This window comes from Oncorhynchus kisutch, linkage group LG16, assembly GCF_002021735.2.
Source record: "Oncorhynchus kisutch isolate 150728-3 linkage group LG16, Okis_V2, whole genome shotgun sequence".
NCBI lineage: Eukaryota > Metazoa > Chordata > Actinopteri > Salmoniformes > Salmonidae > Oncorhynchus > Oncorhynchus kisutch.
This window is the reverse complement of record NC_034189.2, coordinates 30,202,948-30,227,257: the sequence shown is the minus strand read 5'-3', so window position 1 is coordinate 30,227,257 and position 24,310 is coordinate 30,202,948. Positions and strand designations below refer to the sequence as shown.

Sequence of the window (24,310 nt, the reverse complement as noted above, 5' to 3'; positions counted from 1 at the left end):
TCATCTCATAAGCCGCCTCCAATGTCATTTTAGAGCAGCAGTTTTGGCAGTACGTCAACCGAACCTCACAACTTCAGACCGCTTGTGTGGCATCGTATGGGCGAGCGGTTTGCTGATGTCAACTTTGTGAACAGAGTGCCCCATGATGGCGGTGGGGTTATGGTATGGACAGGCATAAGCTACTCACAACGAACATAATTGCATTTTTTATCAATGGCACTTTGAATGCACAGAGATGCCGTGACGAGATCCTGGGACCAATTGTTATCAAGGCTCAGGCTAAGACCCAGATGCAGACACAGGAGGCGGATAGCACGAGTCTCAGTGTTCCTTATAGAACAAGGGTCAGGTAAAAAGTAAGTCAAGGCAGGCCAAGAGTCATAATCCAAATCAGTCAGGCAGGTTCAGGACGTCAGGCAGCATCAAGGTCAGGACAGGGAGAAAGGTCAGAAATGGGAAGACTAGGAAAAACAAACTAGAGCACAGGAAACACGGGAACACGCTGGTAGGACTTGATGGGACACGACGAACTGGCAACAGACAAACAGAATAAGCAGGTATAAATACAAGGGATAATGAGGGGAGATCGGAGAACACCAGCCATTCCGGACGACTGTGTGATCACACTCTCGGCAGCCGATGTCAGCAAGACGTTATCCTGGAAATTCTTACACAGGGACACTCAAAGTCAATCTTGAATGAATCATTGTTTATTTGTCGGCTCGCTGGAGAGGTTCCAACAAACTTAATGCACCATAGTGAATGTCGGTCAGAAGCTCTGCTGGGGCAGTCCCAGCAGTTGTCTTTATATATGGCTATACACAGACAAGTTATATTTACATATACAGTGGGGCAAAAAAGTATTTAGTCAGCCACCAATTGTGTAAGTTCTCCCACTTAAAAAGATGAGGCCTGTAATTTTCATCATAGGTACACTTCAACTATGACAGACAAAATGAGAAAAAAAAATCCAGAAAATCACATTGTAGGATTTTTTAAAAATTTATTTGCAAATGATGGTATCTTTCGTTCGTTCTCAAAACAAGGTCTGGGCATACTGCCAAATGGCAGCTACTGAGTTGTACTGTCAGCCACTTGCATGAATACAGAAATTGGTTTATAGAACAACACATGAGTAGAACATATAAATGAGTTATAAGAAAAGCACAAACATTTAAATTCCATTACATCCATCCTCTTATCACTTGTGTGATAATGATCATTACATTTTAATGTAAGCATTTAGATTTGAGCTTTTATATCAAAATATTCTATACTCCTATTAAAGTAAGGGAAATCAACACAGGGAGAGAAAAAACAGACACTTCCTCATTTCAAACCCTTCATTCTGGGTTGTACAATCCACTTAGCATGATAATACTATAATCATAATAAAGGTTATGCTTTATTAATGGAAGTTAGTATCAAAAATACACACATACCAAGACATCTGTAGATTCATAGGTGAATAAATCTCTCAATGTTAACCATTGTTTCAATATTTCTTACCACAATCGGGTTGCATTGGCAAAAGTTTTTAACTAACTGTCCCTGGGACATCAACCTAGTCAACATATAAAACCCAGTTGTTTAGCAATTCTGTTAAGACCTTCAAAAGGTTGGTGCTTGCTCATCAGCTCATTGTTCCACATGATGTGAACAGGTTAAGGGTATAGATGGCCTTACCCTCAACTTGTTAAAAGAAAACAACCTTCAATCAGTACTCATCCTCTGTATCTACAGGGGGAAATGGGAGCAGAGGAGCTCATTAGAGGAGGAGGAGGAGCTCATTTAGTTTCACCATCTTCTGGAGGAGCAGAAAACATGATAGCTGCTGAAATCTTGTCAGCCAGAGAGGCACAGATTGCCTTACAGCATTTTAATAACATTTAACAGGAAAGAGAACACATGTTATAATAGTTTCACACCAACCTTGCTAAGAATGAGATTGGGGCATGGTTAGCCCAAGCTACAATCTTGTGGCTCTCCTCACATTTTAACCCAAATTTAGAATTGCAGTCCTTAGTGCTTCACGTTGGTTCGATCACTTTAATTTAAGACCCTCAACTTAGCACACACCGACACTCGCAGAATGTACTTTTACATTGACATTATTTTTCTAGCATTTCACTTTTCTCATCATTTGATGTAATGACAGATTGGTATCTCAATGCATTCTTGGTCTAAATTACAATAAATGTCGCAGTGTGCAGACCTCCACAATCAACCTAATACCCCAAAATAAACCATTTTGGATAAGCCTAAATGAATTACGTGAATGACCCTTGATAATGTCTCTCACCTTACAGTCCATTATGTCTTTGTCCATTTTCCTACCAGTACACTAGCAGCATGAGAGAAGTTTGGACTGGATCTCTCTTCATGCTCACTGCACATGGACCCATGTCACATTCCTGAGAAAAAAAGCAATGAGAGAAAAGGCAGTTGATAGCTTCTGGATGCTGTGTACAGGTTGCTGGCTCGGACTCCGGTCTCACGGTAGAAGTGGTAAAGGACCGTACTGAAAACCATTTTCGCAATTTTCAGCCGGTTAGAGGGGGTGTGGAGGTTCACAACTGCTCAACATCTGACCGTAAGGCGCTACAGAGGGTAGTGCTTATGGCCCAGTACATCACTGGGGCCAAGCTTCCTACCATCCAGTACCTATATACTATGTGGTGTCAGAGGAAGGCTCCAGTCACCCAAGTCCCAAGTCATAGACTGTTCTCTCTGCTACCGCAAGGCAAGCAGTACCAGAGCGCCAAGTCTAGGACCAAAAGGCTCCTTAATAGCTTCTACCCCCAAGCCATAATTGCTTAACAATTAATCAGATGGCCACCCAGACTATTTACATTGACACCCCCCCAGACTATTTACATTGACACCCCCCCCCCCCCCCCCTCCCTTTGTTTTTACACTGCTGCTGCTCGCTGTTTATTATCTATGCAGTGTCACTTTACCCCTACCTACATGTACAAAATAACTTGACTAACCTGTACTTCCGCACATTTACTCGGTACTGGTACACCCTGTATATTGCCCTGTTTTATTGTGTTACATTTTTATTTTACTATTTTTTCTTTAGTTTATTTAGTAAATATTTTCTTAACTATTTCTTGAACTGCATTTTTGGTTATGGGATTGTAAGTAAGTATTTCACGGTAAGGTCTACACCTGTTGTATTCGGAGCATGTGACAAATAGTATTTTATTTGTATACGGAGGTTGCGGGGCAACAGAAGACAAACAGCAGAGGGGCTAAGGATTTTAGAGATGGGGAAAGGGCCGATGAAATGGGGGGAAAGTTTACGGGACTCCACCTGGAGGGGCAGGTCCTGAGTGGAAAGCCATGCCTTCTGCCTGAGCCGATAGCGGGGAGCAGGGGCCCATCGGTAATCCGCCTGTCGCCGATACCTGGATGTGGTCTTCAGAAGAGCGGCCCGGGCTTTCTTCTAGGCACGGAGACAGCGGCGGACGAACATCTGGGCAGAGGGTATGCTGACTTCGTCCTCTTGCTCAGGGAAGCGTCGGGGCTGATATCCCAAGGAACACTTGAAAGGCGAGAGACCAGTGGCCGAGCAGGGGACGGTGTTACAGGCATATTCCACCCACATGAGTTGCTGGCTCCAGGTGGTGGGGTTGGCGGAGACGAGGCAACAAAGAGCCATCTCCAGGTCCTGATTGGCTTGCTCCGACTGGCACTTAGATTGGGGGTGAAAACCAGAAGCCGACTGCCCAATGAGGGTGAAGAATGTCTTCCAGCGGACGTGAACTGAGGACCACGATCGGAGACCATGTTGACCGAAATCCATGGATCCGGAAGACGTGCTGCACCATGATCTGAGCCGTCTCCTTGACTGAGGGTAACTTAGGAAGGGGAATGAAATGGGCGGCTTTAGAACACAATCCAGACAGTGGTGGATTGGTTGTGTTGCTATCTGCCAGAGGAAGACCAGTAACAAAGTCCACGGATATATGGGACCAGGGGCGGTGAGTAACAGGGAGTGGTTGAAGAAGGCCAGCCGGAGCTTGCCGCGGAGTGTTATTTTGTGCACACACAAAGCAGGCGGCGACGGATGAGGAGACTTCAGGAACCATGAAAGGCCAACAAAAGTGTCGTTGGATGAAAGCCAGGGTCTGACTGGAATCTGGATGGCAGGTCAGTCTCGAGGAATGTGCCCATTCCAGGACCGGGGAACGGGCAGAGTTTGGGACAAACATCCAGTTAGCCGGACAGTTGAGAATGCTGCGCCTTAAGGACCAGGCTCTCTATAGCCCTTGACGAGTGCAGCCACTAGGCAGGAGGTAGGGAGGATGGTCTCAGGGTCAGAGTGAGTAGCAGCAGGGGCTATACAAATGTGAGCGTGTGTCAGGCTTCACATTCTTGGACCCCGGGCGGTAGGAGTGAAAGGCTCTTATGGTCAGTCCACACCAAGATTGGGTGTTCCGCTCCAACCAGTGCCTCCACTCCTCCATCTTGACGGCGAGGAGTTCTCGATTTCCCACATCATAGTTCCTCTCAACATGGGTAAGATGATGAGAGAGAAAAGCGCAGGGGTGCAGATGTCCTGGGGCAGGCTGTGCTGACTTATGACACTTCACATGGCAGGACGGGGTCCAACCCACGATAGAACCAGAAGCCCAGTCAGTCATGGGATGGTGCTTCTGGAGCCATGAATACCCCAAAACCACGGGTACATAGGGAGATTCTATGAGCAGGAACTACATACACTTACTGTGATTTCCTGATACTTGTAGGTTGATAGGAACCGTATTACCAATAGAGAGCCCATCCAGCACTCTGACGTCCATGGGAATGGAGAGGGGTTGAGTGGAGATTCCCAGCTCCGACACCAAGATAGCTTCGATAAAGTTCTCGTCAGCCCTAGAGTCAATGAGCACCCGGAAAGATTTGGCCTGGTCAACCCACAACAGAGTGGCATGGAAGGGGTATGAGTAAGGGGAGATTGGAAAATCCCTGTATGGCTCACCAGAGTATGCATACCTACTGGTGAGCCTGGTCTTTTTAATGGACAGGTGGAAATATAATGTCCTGTAGTCCCTCAATACATACAGATCCTGGTGCTCAACCTGAGTAAATGTTCATCCGGAGACAATTTAGCCCTTCACAGTAGCTTGGTCTCTGGAGGAGGTGAGTCAACCGCCCTCAATGATTCGGGCACTCGGGTGACCTCGGATTCTCTCGGTAAGGTGGACGTCGGGAACTTCCGCGGAGGCGAGGTGGGAGCAGTGGATGAGCGAGTGTGATCGGGAACAAATCTCCTCTCCCTCCTACATTCCCGTAGCCGCCCATCGATCCGTAAGGTCAAGGCGATGAGGGAGTCGAGGTCCATGGGACGCTCCTGGGCTGCGAACTTGCTCTAACCCCCTCCGATAATACGTGAAGCAATGTGTCGAAAAGGGTTTCCGGGTTCCAGGCACTCTCAGCTACCAACGTGTGAAAATCCACCGCATAGTCTACCACACTACGTGAGTCTTGACGTAGTTGGAGCAGCTTACGAGCAGCCTCTCTCCCAGACAACGGAGAATCAAACACTTTTCGTACCTCCGCCACAAACTCCTCAAGACTGAGGCAAACAGTGGACTCCCACACTGCCGTAGCCCAGGCAAGTGCCCTCTTGGACATCAGCTTTATGAGGTATGCTAATCTTCGAGTGGTCCGAGGGGAAAGAAGAAGGCTGCAGCTCGAATATGAGGGAGCACTGGGCAAGAAAAGCCCGGCAGGTTCCAGAATCTCCAGCGTAGCACTCCGGAGAAGGTAAGCGAGGTTCTCGGGACACTGGGGTAGGCTGGGAAGAAGCGTTGCTGCTGGCGGGGTTGCTGAGAGTCTGGGGAATTACTGTTGTGGCTTGCTGCCAAGTAGGGTATCTGCAGAATATATTGAATGCATGGTCATGGCGTTCTGCCAGGGTATGGAGTCCCTCCATAAGGCTTTGCAGTAACTCCTTGTGTCTTCCAATGGTGGCTCCTTGGTAGTAGACAAAAAGTTGTAATCCAAATTAGAGTCAGGCAGGTACAGGACGGCAGGCATGATCAAGGTCAGGACAGGCAGTAAGGTCAGAACTGGGAAGACGGGAACACAGGACAAGACAAACTAGCAAAAGACAAACAGAATAGGCCAGTATAAATAAGCAGGGGATAATGAGGGGAGATGGGAGACACCTGGTTGGGGGTGGAGAACAGCACAAAGACAGGTGAAACAGATCGGGATGTGACAATAGTCGTGCCATTCGTCCGCCGCCATCACGTCATGTTTCAGCATGATAATGCACGAGCCCATGTCACAAGGATCTGTACACAATTCCTGGAAGGTGAAAATGTCTTAACTTCTTATGGTATAGGGGACGCTTGCGTCTCACTTGGGCAAAAATATATAAAAACCAAACTTTCATTAAATCACACATGTAAGATACTCAATTAAAGCTACACTCGTTGTGAATCCAGCCAAACAGATTTAAAAAAAAAAAGGCTTTTCGGCGAAAGCATAAGAAGCTATTATCTGATGGTAGCACAACAGTAAACAAAGAGGGTAGCATATTTCAACCCTGCAGGCGCTTCACAAAATGCAGAAATAAAATATACATGCCTTACCTTTGACGAGCTTCTTTTGTTGGCACTCCAATATGTCCCATAAACATCACAATTGGTCCTTTTGTTCGATTAATTCCGTCCATATATATCCAAAATGTCAATTTATTTGGCCTGTTTGATCCAGAAAAAAACTGCTTCCAAAATGCGCAACGTCACTACAAAATATTTCAGAAGTTGCCTATAAACTTTGCCAAAATATTTCAAACTACTTTTGTATTACAACTTTAGGTATTTTTTAAATATTTTTTGTATATTTTTTAAAAACTCTGTTTATTAAGTTTTACACACACACAGACAAGACAAAGCAATATAAATAATATACTCAACTAGAAAAAAATACAAATACAAATAAAAAAATGGCTTTAAAGATCCCATAATTTAGACAAGTTAAACACACCAGGCAGAAGGCTACAGAGGTTAAAGGGCAATCTATAGTACAGGGACAGAGCAAACACCTCACCATTGTTCCTGTAAACAGTCAAGGGATAAGGGTGGAGAAATGCAACCACTCACAGAGAGTCATGGCCACAGACCGACCATCCACTGGATCAAAAAAAAGTTTACAATGCTTTACAATGTAAAAAAATTAAATAAATAGAATGATTATTCATGTAGGCGTGAACAAAATGTAAAAATAACTGGGAAAAACAAGCTCACACTTCAGTCTCTGCCCGGGCAAGATGAACAAGGCATCTGCGGATCACAATCAATAAGCACATGGACCTTAATGCTCTCCCCAGCAAAAACACAGGAGAGCAAAAACACATGAGAGAAGCTCCTCCAACCCAGGGCGGCAGGGTAGCCTAGTGGTTAGAGTGTTGGACTAGTAACCGGAAGGTTGCAAGTTCAAATCCCCAAGCTGACAAGGTACAAATCTGTAGTTCTGCCCCTGAACAGGCAGTTAAACCCACTGTTCCTAGGCTGTCATTGTAAATAAGAATTTGTTCTTAACTGACTGACTTATTTAGTATTAATTGGAATGAGGATGGACTGTTTAAAGTAAGACCGGAATGGAGCCCAAGCCTCATCAAACAGTTTGGGGTTCCCACGTGAATTGAATTTTTTCTAGTTTCAGAGAGCACAACACATCCCTCACCCAATATTTATAAGATGGGGGAGCTGCCATCTTCCAGTTCTGTAGTATTAGCCGTCTAGCTAAAAGAGTTGTATAAGCAACAGTGTCCGACTGGATTCTTGATAGGGGGGGTACCCATGGGCAGTACTCCAAAAAGGGCTGTAAGGGGAGACGGATCTATAACAGTGTCATATATATCAGAGAAACATTTAAATATGAATTCCCAGAAACCTGACAGTTTATGACAGCCCCAAAACATATGCAACAGTGTGGCTGGTTCCACTTTACATCTGACACAGGTAGGATCAAAATCTGAGAATATTCTTCCAAGTTTGGCCCCCGACCAGTGGATACGGTGAACCACCTTGAATTGAATGAGGCTGTGTCTAGTGCTAAAAGAGGACGAGTGCACCCTGTGCAGCACAGATTCCCAGGCGTCTTCCCCAAGTTCCTACCCCAAATCCTTTTCCCATCGAGTCTTTAAAGGCACCAAAGAAGGGTTCTGTAAGTCATGAATGATTGCATATACATCTGAAATTGCGCCCCTAGGAAGCTTGTTCAGCTCCAAGATGCTCTCTATAGCTGTATTCGCAGGCCTATTGGGAAATCCAGGTGTGTTAGCTCTGACAAAGTTTCTAGTCTGGAGATAACGGAAAAAGTGGAATTGGGAGAGATTGAACTTTTCCTGCAGCTGAGAAAAAGGGGCAAATATATCATCAAATAATAATTGGGCTAGCGAGGAGAGGCCTAGTGAGTGCCAAATGCCAAAAGCCCCATCATTCAAAGATGGAGGAAATAAAATGTTCTGATTGATTGGGCCTGATAGAGAAAACCCTCGGAGGCTAAAGGCTAAATGGAACTGATGCCACATTTTAAGAGACTGCTTTACAATTGGGTTGACACACCTTTTGCCTAGGGACACTGGGAGAGACGAGCACAGCACAGAGGAAAGTGCTGCAGGTTTACACGATTCAGACTCCATCTGGACCCAGGGTGGTCTAGGGCCAGTAGGATCAGTCTGCAGCCAGTACAGAATGGCTCTGAAATTCACAGCCCAGTAGTATGTCTGAAAATTTGGTAGAGCTAAACCCCCCAATGACCTAGGCTTCTGTAAAAGTTTTCTACCAATCCGTGGTACCTTGCCATCCCAAATAAAATGCATGAATGTTTGATCCAGTGAAATAAAAAAAGATTTTGGAATAAAAATGGGTAAACATTGAAATAAATATAAAAATTTGGGCAACACATTCATTTTAATGACATTATTCCTTCCGATAAGAGAAAGGGGTAGCGAATTCCAAAAAGTAAAAGATTGTTTCAATCTGTCTGCTAGAGCAACAAAGTTTTCCTGAAACAAATTTGAATATTTCCTTGTCACTTTTACTCCCAAGTGAATTGATCCCGGACAATCCTAAACTGAGAACTTGTAAAAGAGCACTTTAAAGCAGCCTTGTTTACCGGAAAAAGCTCACTCTTGCCTAGATTCAGCTTGTACCCTGAGATTGATCCTAACTTTTTAAGAACAGATAGGGCACGTGGCAATGAGGTATCAGGGTTGGAGATAAACAAAAGGAGGTCGTCAGCATATAGCGAGACTTTCTGCTCCCAGCCCGCCCTGATTATGCCTTGAATGGCATCATTAGAGCGTAGTGCAATGGCGAGAGGTTCGAGTGCCAAAGCAAACAACAAGGGGGAGAATGGGCAACCCTGTCTGGATCCGCAGTGCAAGGGAAAATAGTCAGAGGACAAGTTATTAGTCCGTACCGAAGCCATGGGGGAAAAATAAAGAATCTTTATCCACGCAATGAATTTTGGGCCAAAGCCAAATCTATAAAGGGCAGCTGTTAGGTAATCCCACTCAACGCTTTTTCGGGATCAAGTGAGACCACCACCCCCGGGTCCTCCGACGCTGGGGAGTACAGTATATTCATAAGGCGCCTAATATTGAAAAATAAATGCCTATTTCTCACAAAGCCAGTCTGGTCAGAGTGTATTACTTGGTGCAGCGAGCCTTCCATACGGATGGCTAAAAGCTGAGCTAGGATTTTGTAATCACAGTTTAAAAGCGAGATTGGGCGATAGGATCCACATTCCAGGGGGTCTTTGTTTTTCTTTAGTAGTAATGAAATTGAAGCCTGATAAAGACTAGGCGGTAGCTTTGAAGTATTAAGGCACTCTGCAAATAGTCGAGACAAGAATGGGCAAAGCAGACCAGAAAACGTCCTGTAAAATTCGGTTGGAAAACCGTCCGGACCCGGTGATTTACCACTTTTCATTGCGGACACTGCTGTTGCAATCTCCTCAAGCGTAAATTCTTCTTCTAGATAGTCATGGGAGTCTGTATCAATTGAAGGCATATTCAAGGCATTAAAGAAGGAGTCAATCAGCAAAGGGTCTTGAGGGGATTCAGAGGTGTATAGCGCAGAGTAAAATTGTTTAAATTGATCATTGATCTCTTTATGGATAACTGTGGTGGCACCAGACGGGGTCCTTATTTGTGGGATTAAACGTGAGGCCTCAGATTTACGGATCTGATGCGCAAGAAGTTTACTGGCCTTGTCGCCTTGTTCATAGACTTTGTATCGAGCTCGCAAGAGTAACTGTTCAGCTTGCCTGGTAGAAAGCTCATCAAATTCAGATTGGAGTAGTTGGCGCTCTTTATGCAGATCAGAGGAAGGATCCGTAGCATACTTCTCATCCAATGTGGCTATGGACTCGCTCAGGTCCCGAAGTCGCTGGGAGTGAACTCTGTTTTGGTTGGCTGTATAAGAAATAATTTGGCCACGTAGGTATGCTTTGAGAGACTCCCATATGGTAGAGCAGGACATACCTGGTGTTGAATTAGTTTCTAGGAATAAGGTGATTTCAGAAGAAATGAAATTGACAAACTCCTTATCTGATGGGGTTGAGACGCCATTGATAACACATAGGAGGTCGCTGGGGAAACTCTAGTCTAATGGTGAATGGTCAGAGATAACAATACTCTCGTAGGTACACTGCCGAAGGTTAGGCAGAAGTTTTTTGTCCAAAAAGAAGTAATCAATCCGGGAGTATGTTTGATGAACATGAGAATAAAAGGAATACTGAATACTGAATATCTGTAGGATGTAGGAAACACCAGGCCTCAAACATGGCATATTTCTGAAGAAAGGATTGAATAAGTAGGGCACATTTAGATGGGCCTGTATTTGTTTGTGAGGACTTGTCAAGAACTGGGGACATTTTACAGTTGAAATCCCCCCCTAAAATCAACAAATGAGAATCTAAATTGGGAATAGCAGACAGAAAGGAAGAAATGAAACTTGTGTCATCCCAATTGGGAGCATAAACACTAGCCTAAACAAGAGGGGTAGAAAACAGTTCACCGATTACTATGACGTATCGTCCCTTAGGATCAGCAATAACCTCAGAAGCTACAAAGGGAGTAGCTTTATCAACCAGAATAGCAGCACCTCTTGATTTACTATGAAAGTTTGAGTGGAACACTTGACCAACCCAGTCCTTACGCATCCTAAAATGCTCACCAGTCCTCAAGTGAGTCTCTTGTAGAAATGCAATATTTGCATTCAAACCCTTTAAGTGTGTCAACACCCTCTTACGCTTCACCGGGTTGTTAACCCCTTTGGTATTCCAAGAAATGTACTTGATCGCATTATTTCGGCCCCTCTGGGCATTCCCATTATTCAACCCTGTCATTAGAGCATAGAATGGAAAAGCAATGAGCGCCCAAAACCCCCAGAATAACTTGTCTCAGAGTAATAATGTACGGTGGTAAATGTTTGGAAAAAGTACAGAAAAAAAACTAAAAAGACAGAATGACAACATTAGAACTGAACAATTCAACCTGCCCCCCCACCCCCTCCCCCCATCCCAGACAATACCTCCCCAAACGAGGTTCAAGCCTAAATAGAACATGTTCTCTTCACACTGTATGTCTGTGAGAGTGCGGTCTTAAACCTAAACCCACAGTCCCGCTCTTTAAAGTCGCGTTTTGTTAGTGGATCAAGCAGCAAAAATAAAGATTTGTATGTTTTTTTTTTCAAATAAAAAAAAGGCGAATCCCTTGTGCAAACGGAATGACAAAAGCACCACCTGTAGATGTATATAATTGTATTCCCAGTCTTATAACCGGCATTGAGAGAGAAAATAAATCAAATGTATAAAGGCTCTCAGCCAAAAATCTAATTTGAAGTAAGGAAATCGTAGTAAGACAATCAAAAATAATAGTAATTATAATAGTAGTCTAGTTGACGCTGAGACAGCTTACAACCAATACCAAAAAACTATGTGTGCGTTTGCTGGGCATAAATGACGCTCAAAACCTTTAAAATTAAAGTGAGGCCCCAAAAACTGTGTAGCCTCGGGAGACATTTACTGTTTACTGGGTCAATGCAAACGGATGCAGTAAACAAATAACCAAAAATATTTTGAGTCACCGAGACAATGTGTAAACAAACTAAATAGGTGAGCGAGATAAGGCACGCACACTAGATGATCAAAACATTAGATCACATCAAATAAGCCTGAATGGTTTCGCCAACTATACAAGACTAGCCTGTTATATCTAAACATAATTTTACCACAGGTGGGTTACTTACTATCCACAGTTCGCAAGCAACAGTTGCTGAATTGTGAGCATGTTCAAGACTTCTTGATGTGACGTTGAATGTGAGCCATAGCCTCATCCGGAGATTCAAATGTGTAGTCTTTACCCTCATGAGATATCCATAAACGGGCCGGGAATCGCAGTCCATACTTCACACTTGGATGGTCCCGAAGTACTCGTTTGGCCTGTCTGAAAGCTGCGCGCTGCCTGGAAACAGTGGGAGAGTCCTTGAATGCTCAGAGTGGTATTGCGGGCTCGTCGGAGGATCTCCATCTTCTCATGAAAAAAGTGCACTCGAAGAATTATGTCACGGGGCCTCTCCCCATCCCGGGGCTTTGGGCGCAGCGACCGGTGGGCTCGATCAATCAGGGGCTTTTCATCTAAGGCAAGAACATCCTTCAGCAGCCCTGAAACTAAATCCGTGGCGCGATGCATTTCCACGGACTCTGGGACCGATGCAAGTCTCAGATTATTGCGGCGAGAGAATCCCTCTAGACTCACACAGCTCTCCTTCACCTTTTTCAAATCCGCAGCTAGGTGTTTAACTTCAGCCTCCAGGGATGTAGTTAAATCGGAGACATTAGTAGCGGAGGTCTCCAGTGCTGCAATCGTCGTAGTGTGTGACGCAGTTGTTGTTTTGAGTAATGTGATTGCTGGCACAGTCTCGTTCCGCAGGATGGTTAAATCTGCTTTTAAAGTATCAGAAACCTCCTGTATTCTGGCCTCAATCGTAGCAACCACCTGTGTTTTCATTTCAACTATCTCAGAGCATAGTAGTTTGATGGCCTCGAGAATGTTCATTTCAGCGCCGCCGGGCCAAGCCGCACCCCCGGGTAAAGTGTGCGTCCCCGGGCCCTCAGACTCAGGAGAGGGCGGTGATGAGAGCGGGTCTTGTAGGCCGGGTTTTCTCAAAGTCATGCTTTTGGCCTTATGCTTGGTCGACATGCTGACATTCGGAAGCAAAGTAGTCTTGGTTTTTACGGAAAGGGATCACCAAATTAATATTTGAAAATAAATACGGTTCTGCTGCTAAATTCACATAAACTTTAAGAATACCACGGGAGCAAACGGAAAACACGTCAGTCGCACATGGCGTCCCCTACCATCAGTCAACTTGAGGTATTTTTAAACGTTAATAATCGATCAAATTGAAGACGGGTCTATCTGTGTTTAATACAGGAACACAACAAACCAAGCTACTTTTCAAGTCTTGCGCAACTCTCAACAGTGTTACGCAGTTCCTAGATGGCCAGACTTCTTCATCCAAATTCCAAAGACTGGTGACATCCAGTGGAAGCGGTAGGAACTGAAAACAAGTTCGCCAATGAGAACTCAATGGACAGAGACCTCAAAAACAAAATATCTGAACTGTTAGTCCTCAGGGTTTTGCCTGCTACATAAGTTATGTTATACTCACAGACATGATTCAAACAGTTTTAGAAACTTCAGAGTGTTTGCTATCCAAACCTACTAATAATATGCATATCCTATATTCTTGGCATGAGTAGTAGGAAGTTGAAATTGTGCACGCTATTTATCCAAAAGTGAAAATGCTGCCCCCTATACCTTAAGAAGTTAATTCTTCCACAGCCTAAATACTCACCAGACATGATACATGTTGCATTTAGATTTTTGTTCAGTGTTGATGTGTGGACTTGCTTCCATTCAGCCACAAGAGCATTAGTGAGGTCGGGCACTGATGTTGAGCGATTAGGCCTGGCTCGTAGTTGGTGTTCCAATTCATCCCAAAGGTGTTCGATAGGGTGGAGGTTAGGGCTCTGTGCAGGCCAGTCAAGATGTTCCACACCGATCTCGACAAACCATTTCTGTATGGCCCTCGTTTTGTGAATGGGGGCATTGTCATGCTGAAACAAGGAAAAGGCCTTCCCCAAACTGTTGCCACAAAGCTGGAAGCACAGAATCATCTAGAATGTCATTGTATGCTGTAGCGTTAAGATTTCACTTTACTGGAAGTAAGGGGCCTTGACTAAACCATGAAAACAGCCCCAGACCATTATTCCTCCTCCACCAAACTTTACATTTGGCACTATGCATTCGGGCAGGTAGCATTCTCCTGGCATCCGCCAAACCTAGATTTGTCCGTCGGACTGTCAGATGGTAAAGCGCAATTCATCATTTCAGAGAACGCGTTTCCACTGCTCCAGAGTCCAATGGCTGCTCGGCCACGGAAACCCATTTCATAAAGCAGGGCAGAAATTTGACGAACTGACTTATTGGAAGGCCTTTCTACTGCCAATGTTTGTATATGGAGGTTGCATGGCTTTTATACACCTGTCAGCAACAGGTGTGGCTGAAATAGCCGAATCCACTAATTTGAAGGGATGTCCACATACTTTTGTATATATCGTGTATTTTTGCAATATCTGCATAGGTAAGACAATATGTTCGAATGATGTCTAATATATTCCATTTGCTTTTTAACTTACTCTATATTTTATTGCACAGTTTGCGTGCAGATCTCTTTTCCAGACTGTGCTAAACCTTGAGGTGTGGTATATGTGAGTGTGTGTGTGTGTTAAACACTGTGTGTGGTGTTTATCGAAGCGGAGTGGAATGGACTGTTTGCAGTGAGATGTGTATGTATTCTGTTGGGTTTATTGTGACGTGCCAGCTATACTCTTGTTTCAGTGTCTTAGTTGGCCACATCCATAGCAGGTGTGTGTAGGCAGACTGTATGTGTGTGTTACCTACCCTGTGTGTCTGTGTAGTTCATTTCCCATCTGATGTGTGTCGTCTATCCTTGTGTGTATGTGCCATATCATAATGTGTGTGTGTGTGTATTGTTCCCCCTGCAGGTTCTCAGGGTGGAGTGGCAGGTCCAGGTGTCTGGGCTCTGGCTGTCATCTTCCTCATCAGCGTCATCGCTACTGGATCCTTCATCCTCTACAAGTTCAAGAGGTGGGTATGATTGACTCACATATATCAGATATTCACTGGGCACTAGACACACATAGTGAAGATTTTGCAGTTGACCAATTATTTGTAATTATGTTCCCGCCCCCCTGACCATCCACCCAAGAAAAAAGTCGGCCCCCGGCTGAATCTAGTTTATGATCCCTGGCCAAGAGCATGTGGTCAGGAAAAACTCCTGAAGCTAAAACAATAATGTCCTTTGGTATACGCTTTTATCGTGACATAGTCAATATACTGCATGTTGCCCATGTGGGAATCAAACCCCCAATTATGGTGTTGCAATAACCATGCTTCAACCATCAGAATCAGTCATCCTCTGAAGCATTGCATGACCACAGATGAAAACATAACTGCATGTATGAAGATACAGTAGGTGAATACATTACTGAATCAATATAGATGTACTAGAATACATAAATGCATGTACTTGATGAATCTAGAATGTAGATGATGTTGTGCGTGATTTGTCTTCTTTTCACGAGTCCCACCAATAGCACTTCCTTTGCATCCGATGCACAAAGTCCTCAATCTGCACTCATTAACATGAACTACAACCACAACCTCTCATCAAAACTACAAATCCCACAGTCCTTGGCTTAGGACTGAGGATGCCTATCCTCCACTATTTTTCAGAAAGCTGCCTGGCCGAAATGTGTATGCCCAGATGCACAACGAGAAGGAGCAGGAGATGACCAGCCCTGTCAATCACAGCGAGGACACGCAGCACATCATCCAGGGGGAGGAGTTTATCGACGACGATCTGGACTCGCAGACTCTAGGTAACGCAGGAGGTAGCCCCGCCTTCCGTTCCCTTATAAGGACTAATCCCTACTACTACTAACAGAACAGCCTGCTACTACTCACAAGCCCATGCAGCTAACGCAAGGTATTAGTTATTTGCAAAAGTATTTTCTTTAATTTAATGCTACTAACTCCAGAACAATATTGTGAATTAAAGGTTAATTTAAGCATTGCAATACTTATATTAATAAAATAGTTACTTTTTAAAAGTTAGAGTTTGGCTGATGACCCTTGAGATGATCAAGGATATTGTGCTTTAATGTTGCAAGATAAAGAAGCATGTGGGATTTTCCCTTTCAAAACCAACTGACCCTCGGCACTAGTCTCACCCACTTATTCTCTTTCCTTGTTGCTAGGTAACCATTCGGGTGTGGTGCTGAGCATCAACTCCAGAGAGCTGCACAGCTACCTGACCAGCTGATGGCTGAACAAGGACACACTAACCAGCTAGCCATGCTAAAGAGCTAGCCATGCTAACGAGCACAGGGAACTCTACTCTGCCTTCCTTCTCTGTCTCTCTGTCTGACCAACCAATCCACCACTCTCCTTACAGAGGAAGATAAACCACCATAGTACTAGTCTAGCAGTACTCTCTCTCTCTCTCTCTCTCTCCTCTTCCTCTCCTTCTCTCCATGGCCCCTCGCTCCCTTGTTACGGCTCTCGCTCTCGCCACTGGACCAGAGGGACACTTACTGTATCCTCCGTTCTGCTTCTCCCTCAATCCCTCTATCCCTCCCTCCACTGCGTTACTGTAACATCAGGGGTGTGGGCCAACTCTGCTTTTTACCCAGTGTTCTTTGCACCCAGTGTCCGTTGCACCCTGTGTCGTGTTTGCTCGGTGTGTTCTCATTGGTTAAACCCCGCAGAGACTGATTGGACGCCACCCAGTGAGGATGGACAGTTCCGGTGACATCACAGAGAGGAAGCCCCACCCACTGGCCTGCTATTTAAAACGCTCTGTACTGTAAGACTCATCTTTTCACTGACTGTTTTCACACACTAGGTAGTTCCCAGATATCATAGTACACTAAGGATAGTAGGGTACACAATATGACCAAAACAGAGCCATGCAATGACCAGGCCATAGCTGTGAAAAGTACATCATTCTCACACACAGTTTGGGTACTGTGGTTTAGTAGTGGAGAAAAGAGAGGTAAAGATGTTATTAATAGCTTTGTTTACAACTCTGGGGGATCCTACAAAATGAAGAGAAGGTTTTTAGGATCATTTTGATTTTTAGATTTTTAAACAATCCCATAATTTACAATTGACGCCATATCTGTTTCTCTCTCTCACTTAAATGCAATAATACTCCTGAGAATGCAATAATACTCTTTCTCAGGAAAGAATTAGATGAAATGCCCCCTTTAAATCTGCAGGGTTGTTATATGAAGGATAGGGTGTGGAAAGGGAGCAGTCTGAACCAATAATGTACATAAACCCTGGATTGCGGTTGCAATGTATTGGCCACCGGTCGGCCATATTGGCACTCCCCAGTAGGAGCAGTCTTCCATAGGAATTAATGGAATTCTACAGTATCTCAATTAAATGTTTCACAAGGCCAAAATTACATGTATTTAAGTTTTTTTTTTTTGTAGAGGGGAAAGTAACATTTAGGAACACAAAAATATATATACTTTAAGGGAAATGTTTATATATTTATATATATTTGAATGTTTAGCTCACATAATATAATTTAAAACTATGCTTTAACGTGTCTGGAATCAAATACGTCTGACAAAAACAAATGTAGACATTAATAAATGTATTTCTATAGCTTCCAAAATATTTTTTACACTGGTGGGGGAGTGCCAAGATGGAGGCACAGTGGCGTCAACACAGCGCCCCAGAATTAGTAATCTAGTGTATATATAAATCATTGGTCTGAACTGAGGCAAGGTTGCGTTCCTGAAAATAATGCAATTACCCAAATAGGCACTAAGGGGTGATGTTGCACTGTTTATAAATCCCAGATACAGGTATTTCAGAGTCAAGCTAACATGAAGCATGTGGGAAAATCCTCATTCATTCACCATTATTTACAATAACTTCTTGTTTAAACGGTCTCCATTCGCCATACAGCAATGTATAACAATGCTCTATAATAATGAAATATGTCATTTTTATGTTTTACGGTACTTGATTACTAGGTGAGGTTAAAGGAGTGACACTTTGTATGGTGTTTGATATTTTAGCAAAGCTACAGCATGTCATGTCCCTGGTTAAAAGAAAAAGTAATTATTTGTCCCACCGTGCCTAAAAAGACGCAGACTCCTCTGCTCTATGACCTTTCCTTTGCATTTCCTCTACTTATTTATTTACTAATAACAATTTGATCGCGCCGCCAAGTTAACCCCCGGGTCAGAGGTCAACGTGAGTTCATTTCCCCAGAGACTAAGGTCGTCGTCATGGAGATAAAGGTGTGGCTGTCGTTATATGAGCCTATATTAGGCAGAGTTAGCAGTGGTATGGTGGTAGGTCTCCTATATAATTTGGTTTGTGTACATAGATGTTTATATGAAAAACCTCCCACTGTATATAGTCACTTGAGTGTTAGTATTTTACACTAATATGAAAACACACATGTCTTTTTGGATGCCCCCTTCACAGTAAAATGACACAGGGAGCTTTCTCATTACCCATTGCTTGCTTCTCGTGTATCAGCATTATTTCTGTGTATAGCGAAGTATCATAGACTTTTATTAGGTAGGCTACTTTTTGTTGTATCCATTGTTTAACTGGAAAGGATCTCTCACGATCAAATCTACACCCTGCACTTCTGCACTCGTGTTATTGCATTTGGGATACATTTTGTTTAATTCCTGTAAAAACGTGAAGTAAATCTTAGTAGCTTTCCTTCCCTTTGCACATTTCCCAAGACATTTCATTTACACCAACGATGTAGTCTTGAGGGAGTGCAGTCCAGAGAGAAGTGTACCAAGAGTACTTCACATATTGGGGCCATCCATATGATGGGGTTGTCTTGATTGAGGCAGAGTACACGTCTTAGTGACAAATGCTGAGAGTCAATCTCAAGCTTCCCAGTGAGTCAGTTACATTCATGATAATGTAGGCCTATCTGATACGAACAGACAGTACACCACACTGGACTATTCAATTTGATTCTCTGTTCTTCATCTTTTGTACATATATATATATGCTCATATTTGGCTTGTTCTTAGTTTTCTAGTGACGTCTGTTATTATTTCCCCCCCCCCCCCTTGTGGGGATCAAGAGAATCCAACATATTTCTGAAGGAGATTCACTGTTGTTGACACAGACTATGTGCGATTGACCGCAGTTGTATTAATATTTTTGGGTTTGTTTGATTTTTGGTCAATTAAAAATGTGTTGAAGTCCTCAACAGAAAGTGTATCGCACTTAACCTGCATTCTGGAATAAATCACTCCCCTAACTGTACGTGTTTATTGTTGTAATTTGATCGGTTCCATAAAGGCTGGATGATCAGTCGACTCAGCCGTGCTAGCTCTGGAATAGAGCTAGTACATGGAATGGCTGGGGGTTTGAGGAATTCTGTTTGAAACCTATCCAACTTGCAGTAACTATATGCACTTAATGACACACATGGAAATTAAACTAACAATCCCGCCATTCCCAATATCTTGCGCATTGCAACAGATCGATTGGAATCAAACTTTACTGAATGGGTTTCATCAAGTGAATGGCAAACACGTCACCAACAACGAGCAGAGTGGATGGGCTAATGGCTAATGGGTTTGAGCCACATCTCTTCAATGAGCCTTTGCAGACCTGTCAATGTAGAGCACACGAAGACAAGCATTTCAAGTATGAAGGAGTTGGTGGCACAGGGTTGTGGGTTAGAACCAAGGTATTGCAGTTGGATGTCATGGCAGTTGGTGGAATGTGACAACTGATGGGGGTTAAAAGCTTGAACCGACAACCCTGTGCTTACTGGGGAGAAAACTTCAGGGTAAGAGCTTTACACCAGACTCTGTCACTTCTCATTGTATTTATTTAACGAGGCAAGTCAGTTAATTAAGAACAAATTATTAGGTACAATGCCGACTTGCCCCGCCGATGCTGGGCCAATTGTGCATCACCCCATGGGACTCCCAATCGTGAAGTGATTCAGCCTGGATTTGAACCAGAGACTGTAGTGACACCTCTTGCACTGAGATAGACCGCTGCACCGCTTTGGAGCGCATCAGCATTTGTGGAAAATGTCAGAAATGTACACTAAATGTCAAGAGTTTAACCTCAGAGCCATTGCCTCCTGTCATCCCCCATTGCTTCAGACCCATCCAGATGAATCCGAACAAACGAGCCAATCAGCAGGAGAGAAAGAGTTAGCAGATCTAGTTCTAACATTTTACAGATCTAAAACAAGTGACAGAGAATTCGGATCCAATGCAACCATCACTATGATTTCTCAGATTCTTGGGTTTATTCCTGCATTGATGTGTATGGTTTCACCTGCTAGCAGGTAATATTGCTAGATCATGTTTCGAACGACTGTTTTCTCATATACTGTATCTTGGGTCATTGCTTTCAATGCTTTGCTCTTTGAGAATATACGGAATAACATTTTCATGGAGGTTTTAAGATTCATTTGGTCTGACTACACAGCTAACCCAACACCAATAAACAAGAAAAGAGGACATTTGGAAAGAAGTTTATTGCTTTTATTTACAGCCGTTCGTCACCGAGTTGGCAACTGTCAAAAGAAGTACAATGGAGTAGAAAAGTCTAAGGTGCAAAACAAACAATGTTGCTGTTTCTCCCCTACTCCCTCTGCCTGCCCCCCCCCCCCCCCCCCACCCCCCACCCCACCTCCCCTCCCGCAATGTGGGTTCACATTTTCTCACTGACATATATCTTGTCCCATTTCAGTTTTGAAGGTGTTTATACAAAGATAGGCTTTCAAAATGGATTAGACGCTTAACTTGTCCTCCTCTCCCTCATCTCGTGGTGACTATGGCTAGCTCTAGCTTGCCATCTAGTGGGACTTTGGCCGGGATTCAATCCCATGGCAGGTTATAGACATTGTGGCTTTTAAAGGGGTAGTTCACCCAAATGACAAAATGACACATTGGTTTCTTTACACAGTAAGCAGTCTATGTACAACGTGTGACAGCAATCCAAGCTTTAGGTTTAGTTTCCCTGGCAGTGGCTGGTACCGTTTCCAAATGCTAACGTTTTAGCATTTCTGGTACAAATCCCATTCAAGTCATGGGACCGATATCAGAATTTTTCGCATCATGTTCAAATCATCAATAACTGACGTTTGGTGAGCTTCACAATAACATGTAGATACTTTTGGATGATGCACGAACAATGCTAATATTGGTCCCATGGCTTCAATGGGATTTGTGCCACAAATGCTAAAACGTTAGCATTTTGAAAACAGTGCCAGGGAAACTAATCCAAAGCATGGATTTCTGTCATACCTTGTCCATAGACTGCCTACACGGTAAGGAATATGTCAATGTGTCATTTTGTGTAAACCATCCCTTTAAAGGCAATGTACTCAGGTTTGCGGAGATCCCATTCATGGTAAATGCTGCTTATATGTGCGATCGGATTTGAATCCCGGCATCAATCTGACAGAATGGAAAAGCTATACAAATATTTACACTCTGATAACTTGAGAAACCTCCATTGGTGGCCATTTTTGCTATGCCTCATATTCCAACCAGGCCAGTAAATACACCATAAACCAGCCATTTTAAAAGATAAATGTGCCTTTGAGTAAATGGTAAAAGCTTGTTTGCAGTAGTACATCAACATGCTACTTCTCACTCCTACAAAGCACAGTGGTTAGGTTACACTGAGCTGTGTGGATACGACAGTATTTGCAGTGTACTGTAGATGTGGTAAAAGCATTACCAAAAGCACCATTAGAAATAAATGACATAAATGTGTGTGCTTGTGTGTTCACGTGCCTATGTGGTGTGTATGAGCTGAAACGTGTTGCTACAGTAGAAGTTGGAAGTTCCAGAATCCACAACTAGGTCACAGTCTCTGGTTGAAGCGGAGAACACACAGTATTTCTGACCATACAGGCCTCTATTTCTAACAGTGTATTAGTGATGGGGATGGAATGTGCCTTGGAGACGTTTCAACACACGCGCACACATACACTATCGTGCGCACTAACACGCAAGCCACAAACACGCTCACTCACACACACAGTCGTGCGCACTAACATGCAAGCCACAAACACACTCACACACACACACAGTCGTGCGCACTAACATGCAAGCCACAAACACACACACACACACACACAGTCGTGCGCACTAACACGCAAGCCACAAACACACACACACAGTCGTGCGCACTAACACGCAAGCCACAAACACACTCATTCACACACACACACACACACACACACAGTCGTGCGCACTAACACGCAAGCCACAAACACACTCACTCACACACACACAGTCGTGCGCACTAACATGCAAGCCACAAACACGCTCACTCACACACACACAGTCGTGCACACTAACATGCAAGCCACAAACACGCTCACACACACACACAGTCGTGCGCACTAACATGCAAGCCACAAACACACTCACACACACACACAGTCGTGCGCACTAACACGCAAGCCACAAACATGCTCACTCACACACACACACAGTCGTGCGCACTTACACACAAGCCACAAACACGCTCACTCACACACACAGTTGTGTGCACTAACACACAAGCCACACATACACACACCGGATCAGATCACAGGGCTACAGTACACCAGTGGCATGATTAAAAGAGCTGGGCCGAGGCTCCTGGTTGTCAAGCTTAAATATAAGAGGCCACGTTACTTGGGGTTTTAGGAGTTTTCCAACGCCAGAGGCCAAACTCACCAGGACACGACCACGCCTTAGCCTGACCTGCACTTTACTGAGTGGAGCATTCCAATCGCCCACTCACAAGCATCAACCAGTAGGGAGTAGGTGTATTGCTGGTTTGATGATCTGCAAATCATCTGGATTGCCTAACAGTGATACTGATGATTCGATTAACCCATTTAGATGACGTGAACATTAGTGGCGCAGTGCAGTTACCACTCTAAACATATGCTTGTGAACAAGAGAGCTTCTAACTGAGTAGGAAAGATAACATGGGCGCTTACGGAGAGCCAGCTATACTATAAAACAAGCATTAAATATTATCAACATAAATAATCACAGGGATGTTTACTTAATAAACATTTACAAATAAATACTTGGTTTTGCACTTGATTTTTGAACCCCAAGAGTTGTAGAAACCAGATTTGTGTGTGATGGAGAAACAGATCACAAAAGACCGTCTATGATTGGATGTCTGCTTGAAAAGAAAGAAAACGATTGGACGAATACCAAAACCGCACGACAGAGTAGTTCAAACATGCCAGATATAATACACGGTATTATACAATAGTAAGCTACAAAAAGAGTGCTATTTCTTTATGTTTTGGAAATAAAGTATACTCAAATCAGCATCGTCTTTCTGGTTGGCTATGCTACGCTTGTAGTGTACTCCTCTTCAACCTTCTTCCCCCATGTGAAAAGTGAATAAATATATACACACACAAAAAAAACAAGCTGGTACAATAGGATCGTTTGTGAAGAGAGTTGCTGCTTATGTGCCAGTCTTCATCTCCCATTCCTGCAACGAAGGGAACAGTGACTGTGCTTGGGTGTCAGGATATCAATGCAAATGCATGCAAATAATACAGCGCATAAAATCACATGTACTTACAGTTACATGCAGCTAAATGCACATTCGGTATCGTCATTGGACTGGGCTGTGTTGTGTGGCAATGGATGTGTGTGTGTGTCAGTTGTGTGGCAATGCAGTTGACCGAGTGCTGACTGTGTTCCCGAGCGCACGCGTGTTTGTTCTCTGTAACTCTGTCTCACCTTGGCCTTCCTGAGGACGTGGCCGCGGACGGTCGAGGGTTTCTGATTGGCCGTCCTGCGGAGGAGGGAGGCGCTGTTGACGGGCAGAGTAGAACAGCTCTCTGTGTCGCTGGTGTCACAGCTGGAGATGGGAGAGTTCTCTAGGGTACGCCTCAGCAACACTGGGGACTGGACACACAGATACACACCATTCAGAGTCAGCAGGAACATTTTCAACACTTTATCAAAAGCCTGTTGACTGTTTGTCATCGGTATGTTGGGAATATAGCTTACACCAGACAAGTTTTTGAAATGCAGATGGTGAAATGCACATAAGGTAAAAAATAAAATAATAATTTAAGTCCCTTTAGACTATCTAGAAGACTAATTTACATGGACAATGTTCATT

The 24,310-nt window shown here is 43.8% G+C and overlaps 2 protein-coding genes across 14 annotated transcripts in view; one reads left to right on the top strand and one right to left on the bottom strand.

The window, feature by feature from the left end:
• Positions 1–19,447, top strand: part of LOC109906613 (VPS10 domain-containing receptor SorCS2) — a 327,683-nt gene extending 308,236 nt beyond the window's left edge. For 4 of the 11 annotated variants that reach the window (XM_031792219.1, XM_031792224.1, XM_031792216.1 and 1 more), the window contains 3 exons: positions 15,109–15,211; positions 15,815–16,017; positions 16,384–19,447. In XM_031792219.1, coding sequence (XP_031648079.1) covers positions 15,109–15,211; positions 15,815–16,017; positions 16,384–16,448 — 371 coding nt within the window. In that variant the 3' untranslated portion in view covers positions 16,449–19,447. Of the gene's footprint in view, positions 1–15,108; positions 15,212–15,814; positions 16,113–16,383 lie in introns of all 11 variants that reach the window. The other 7 variants (XM_031792217.1, XM_031792222.1, XM_031792221.1 and 4 more) reach the window with 4 other exon arrangements.
• A 3,975-nt stretch (positions 19,448–23,422) lies between these two features.
• LOC109906612 (actin filament-associated protein 1-like) overlaps positions 23,423–24,310 on the bottom strand; it is a 112,853-nt gene continuing 111,965 nt past the window's right edge. For all 3 annotated transcript variants that reach the window (XM_031792215.1, XM_020504411.2, XM_020504408.2), the window contains 2 exons: positions 23,923–24,090; positions 23,423–23,668 (listed from right to left, as the gene is read on the bottom strand). In XM_031792215.1, the coding sequence (XP_031648075.1) occupies positions 23,642–23,668; positions 23,923–24,090 (195 nt within the window). In that variant the 3' untranslated portion in view covers positions 23,423–23,641. The remainder of the gene's footprint in view (positions 23,669–23,922; positions 24,091–24,310) is intronic.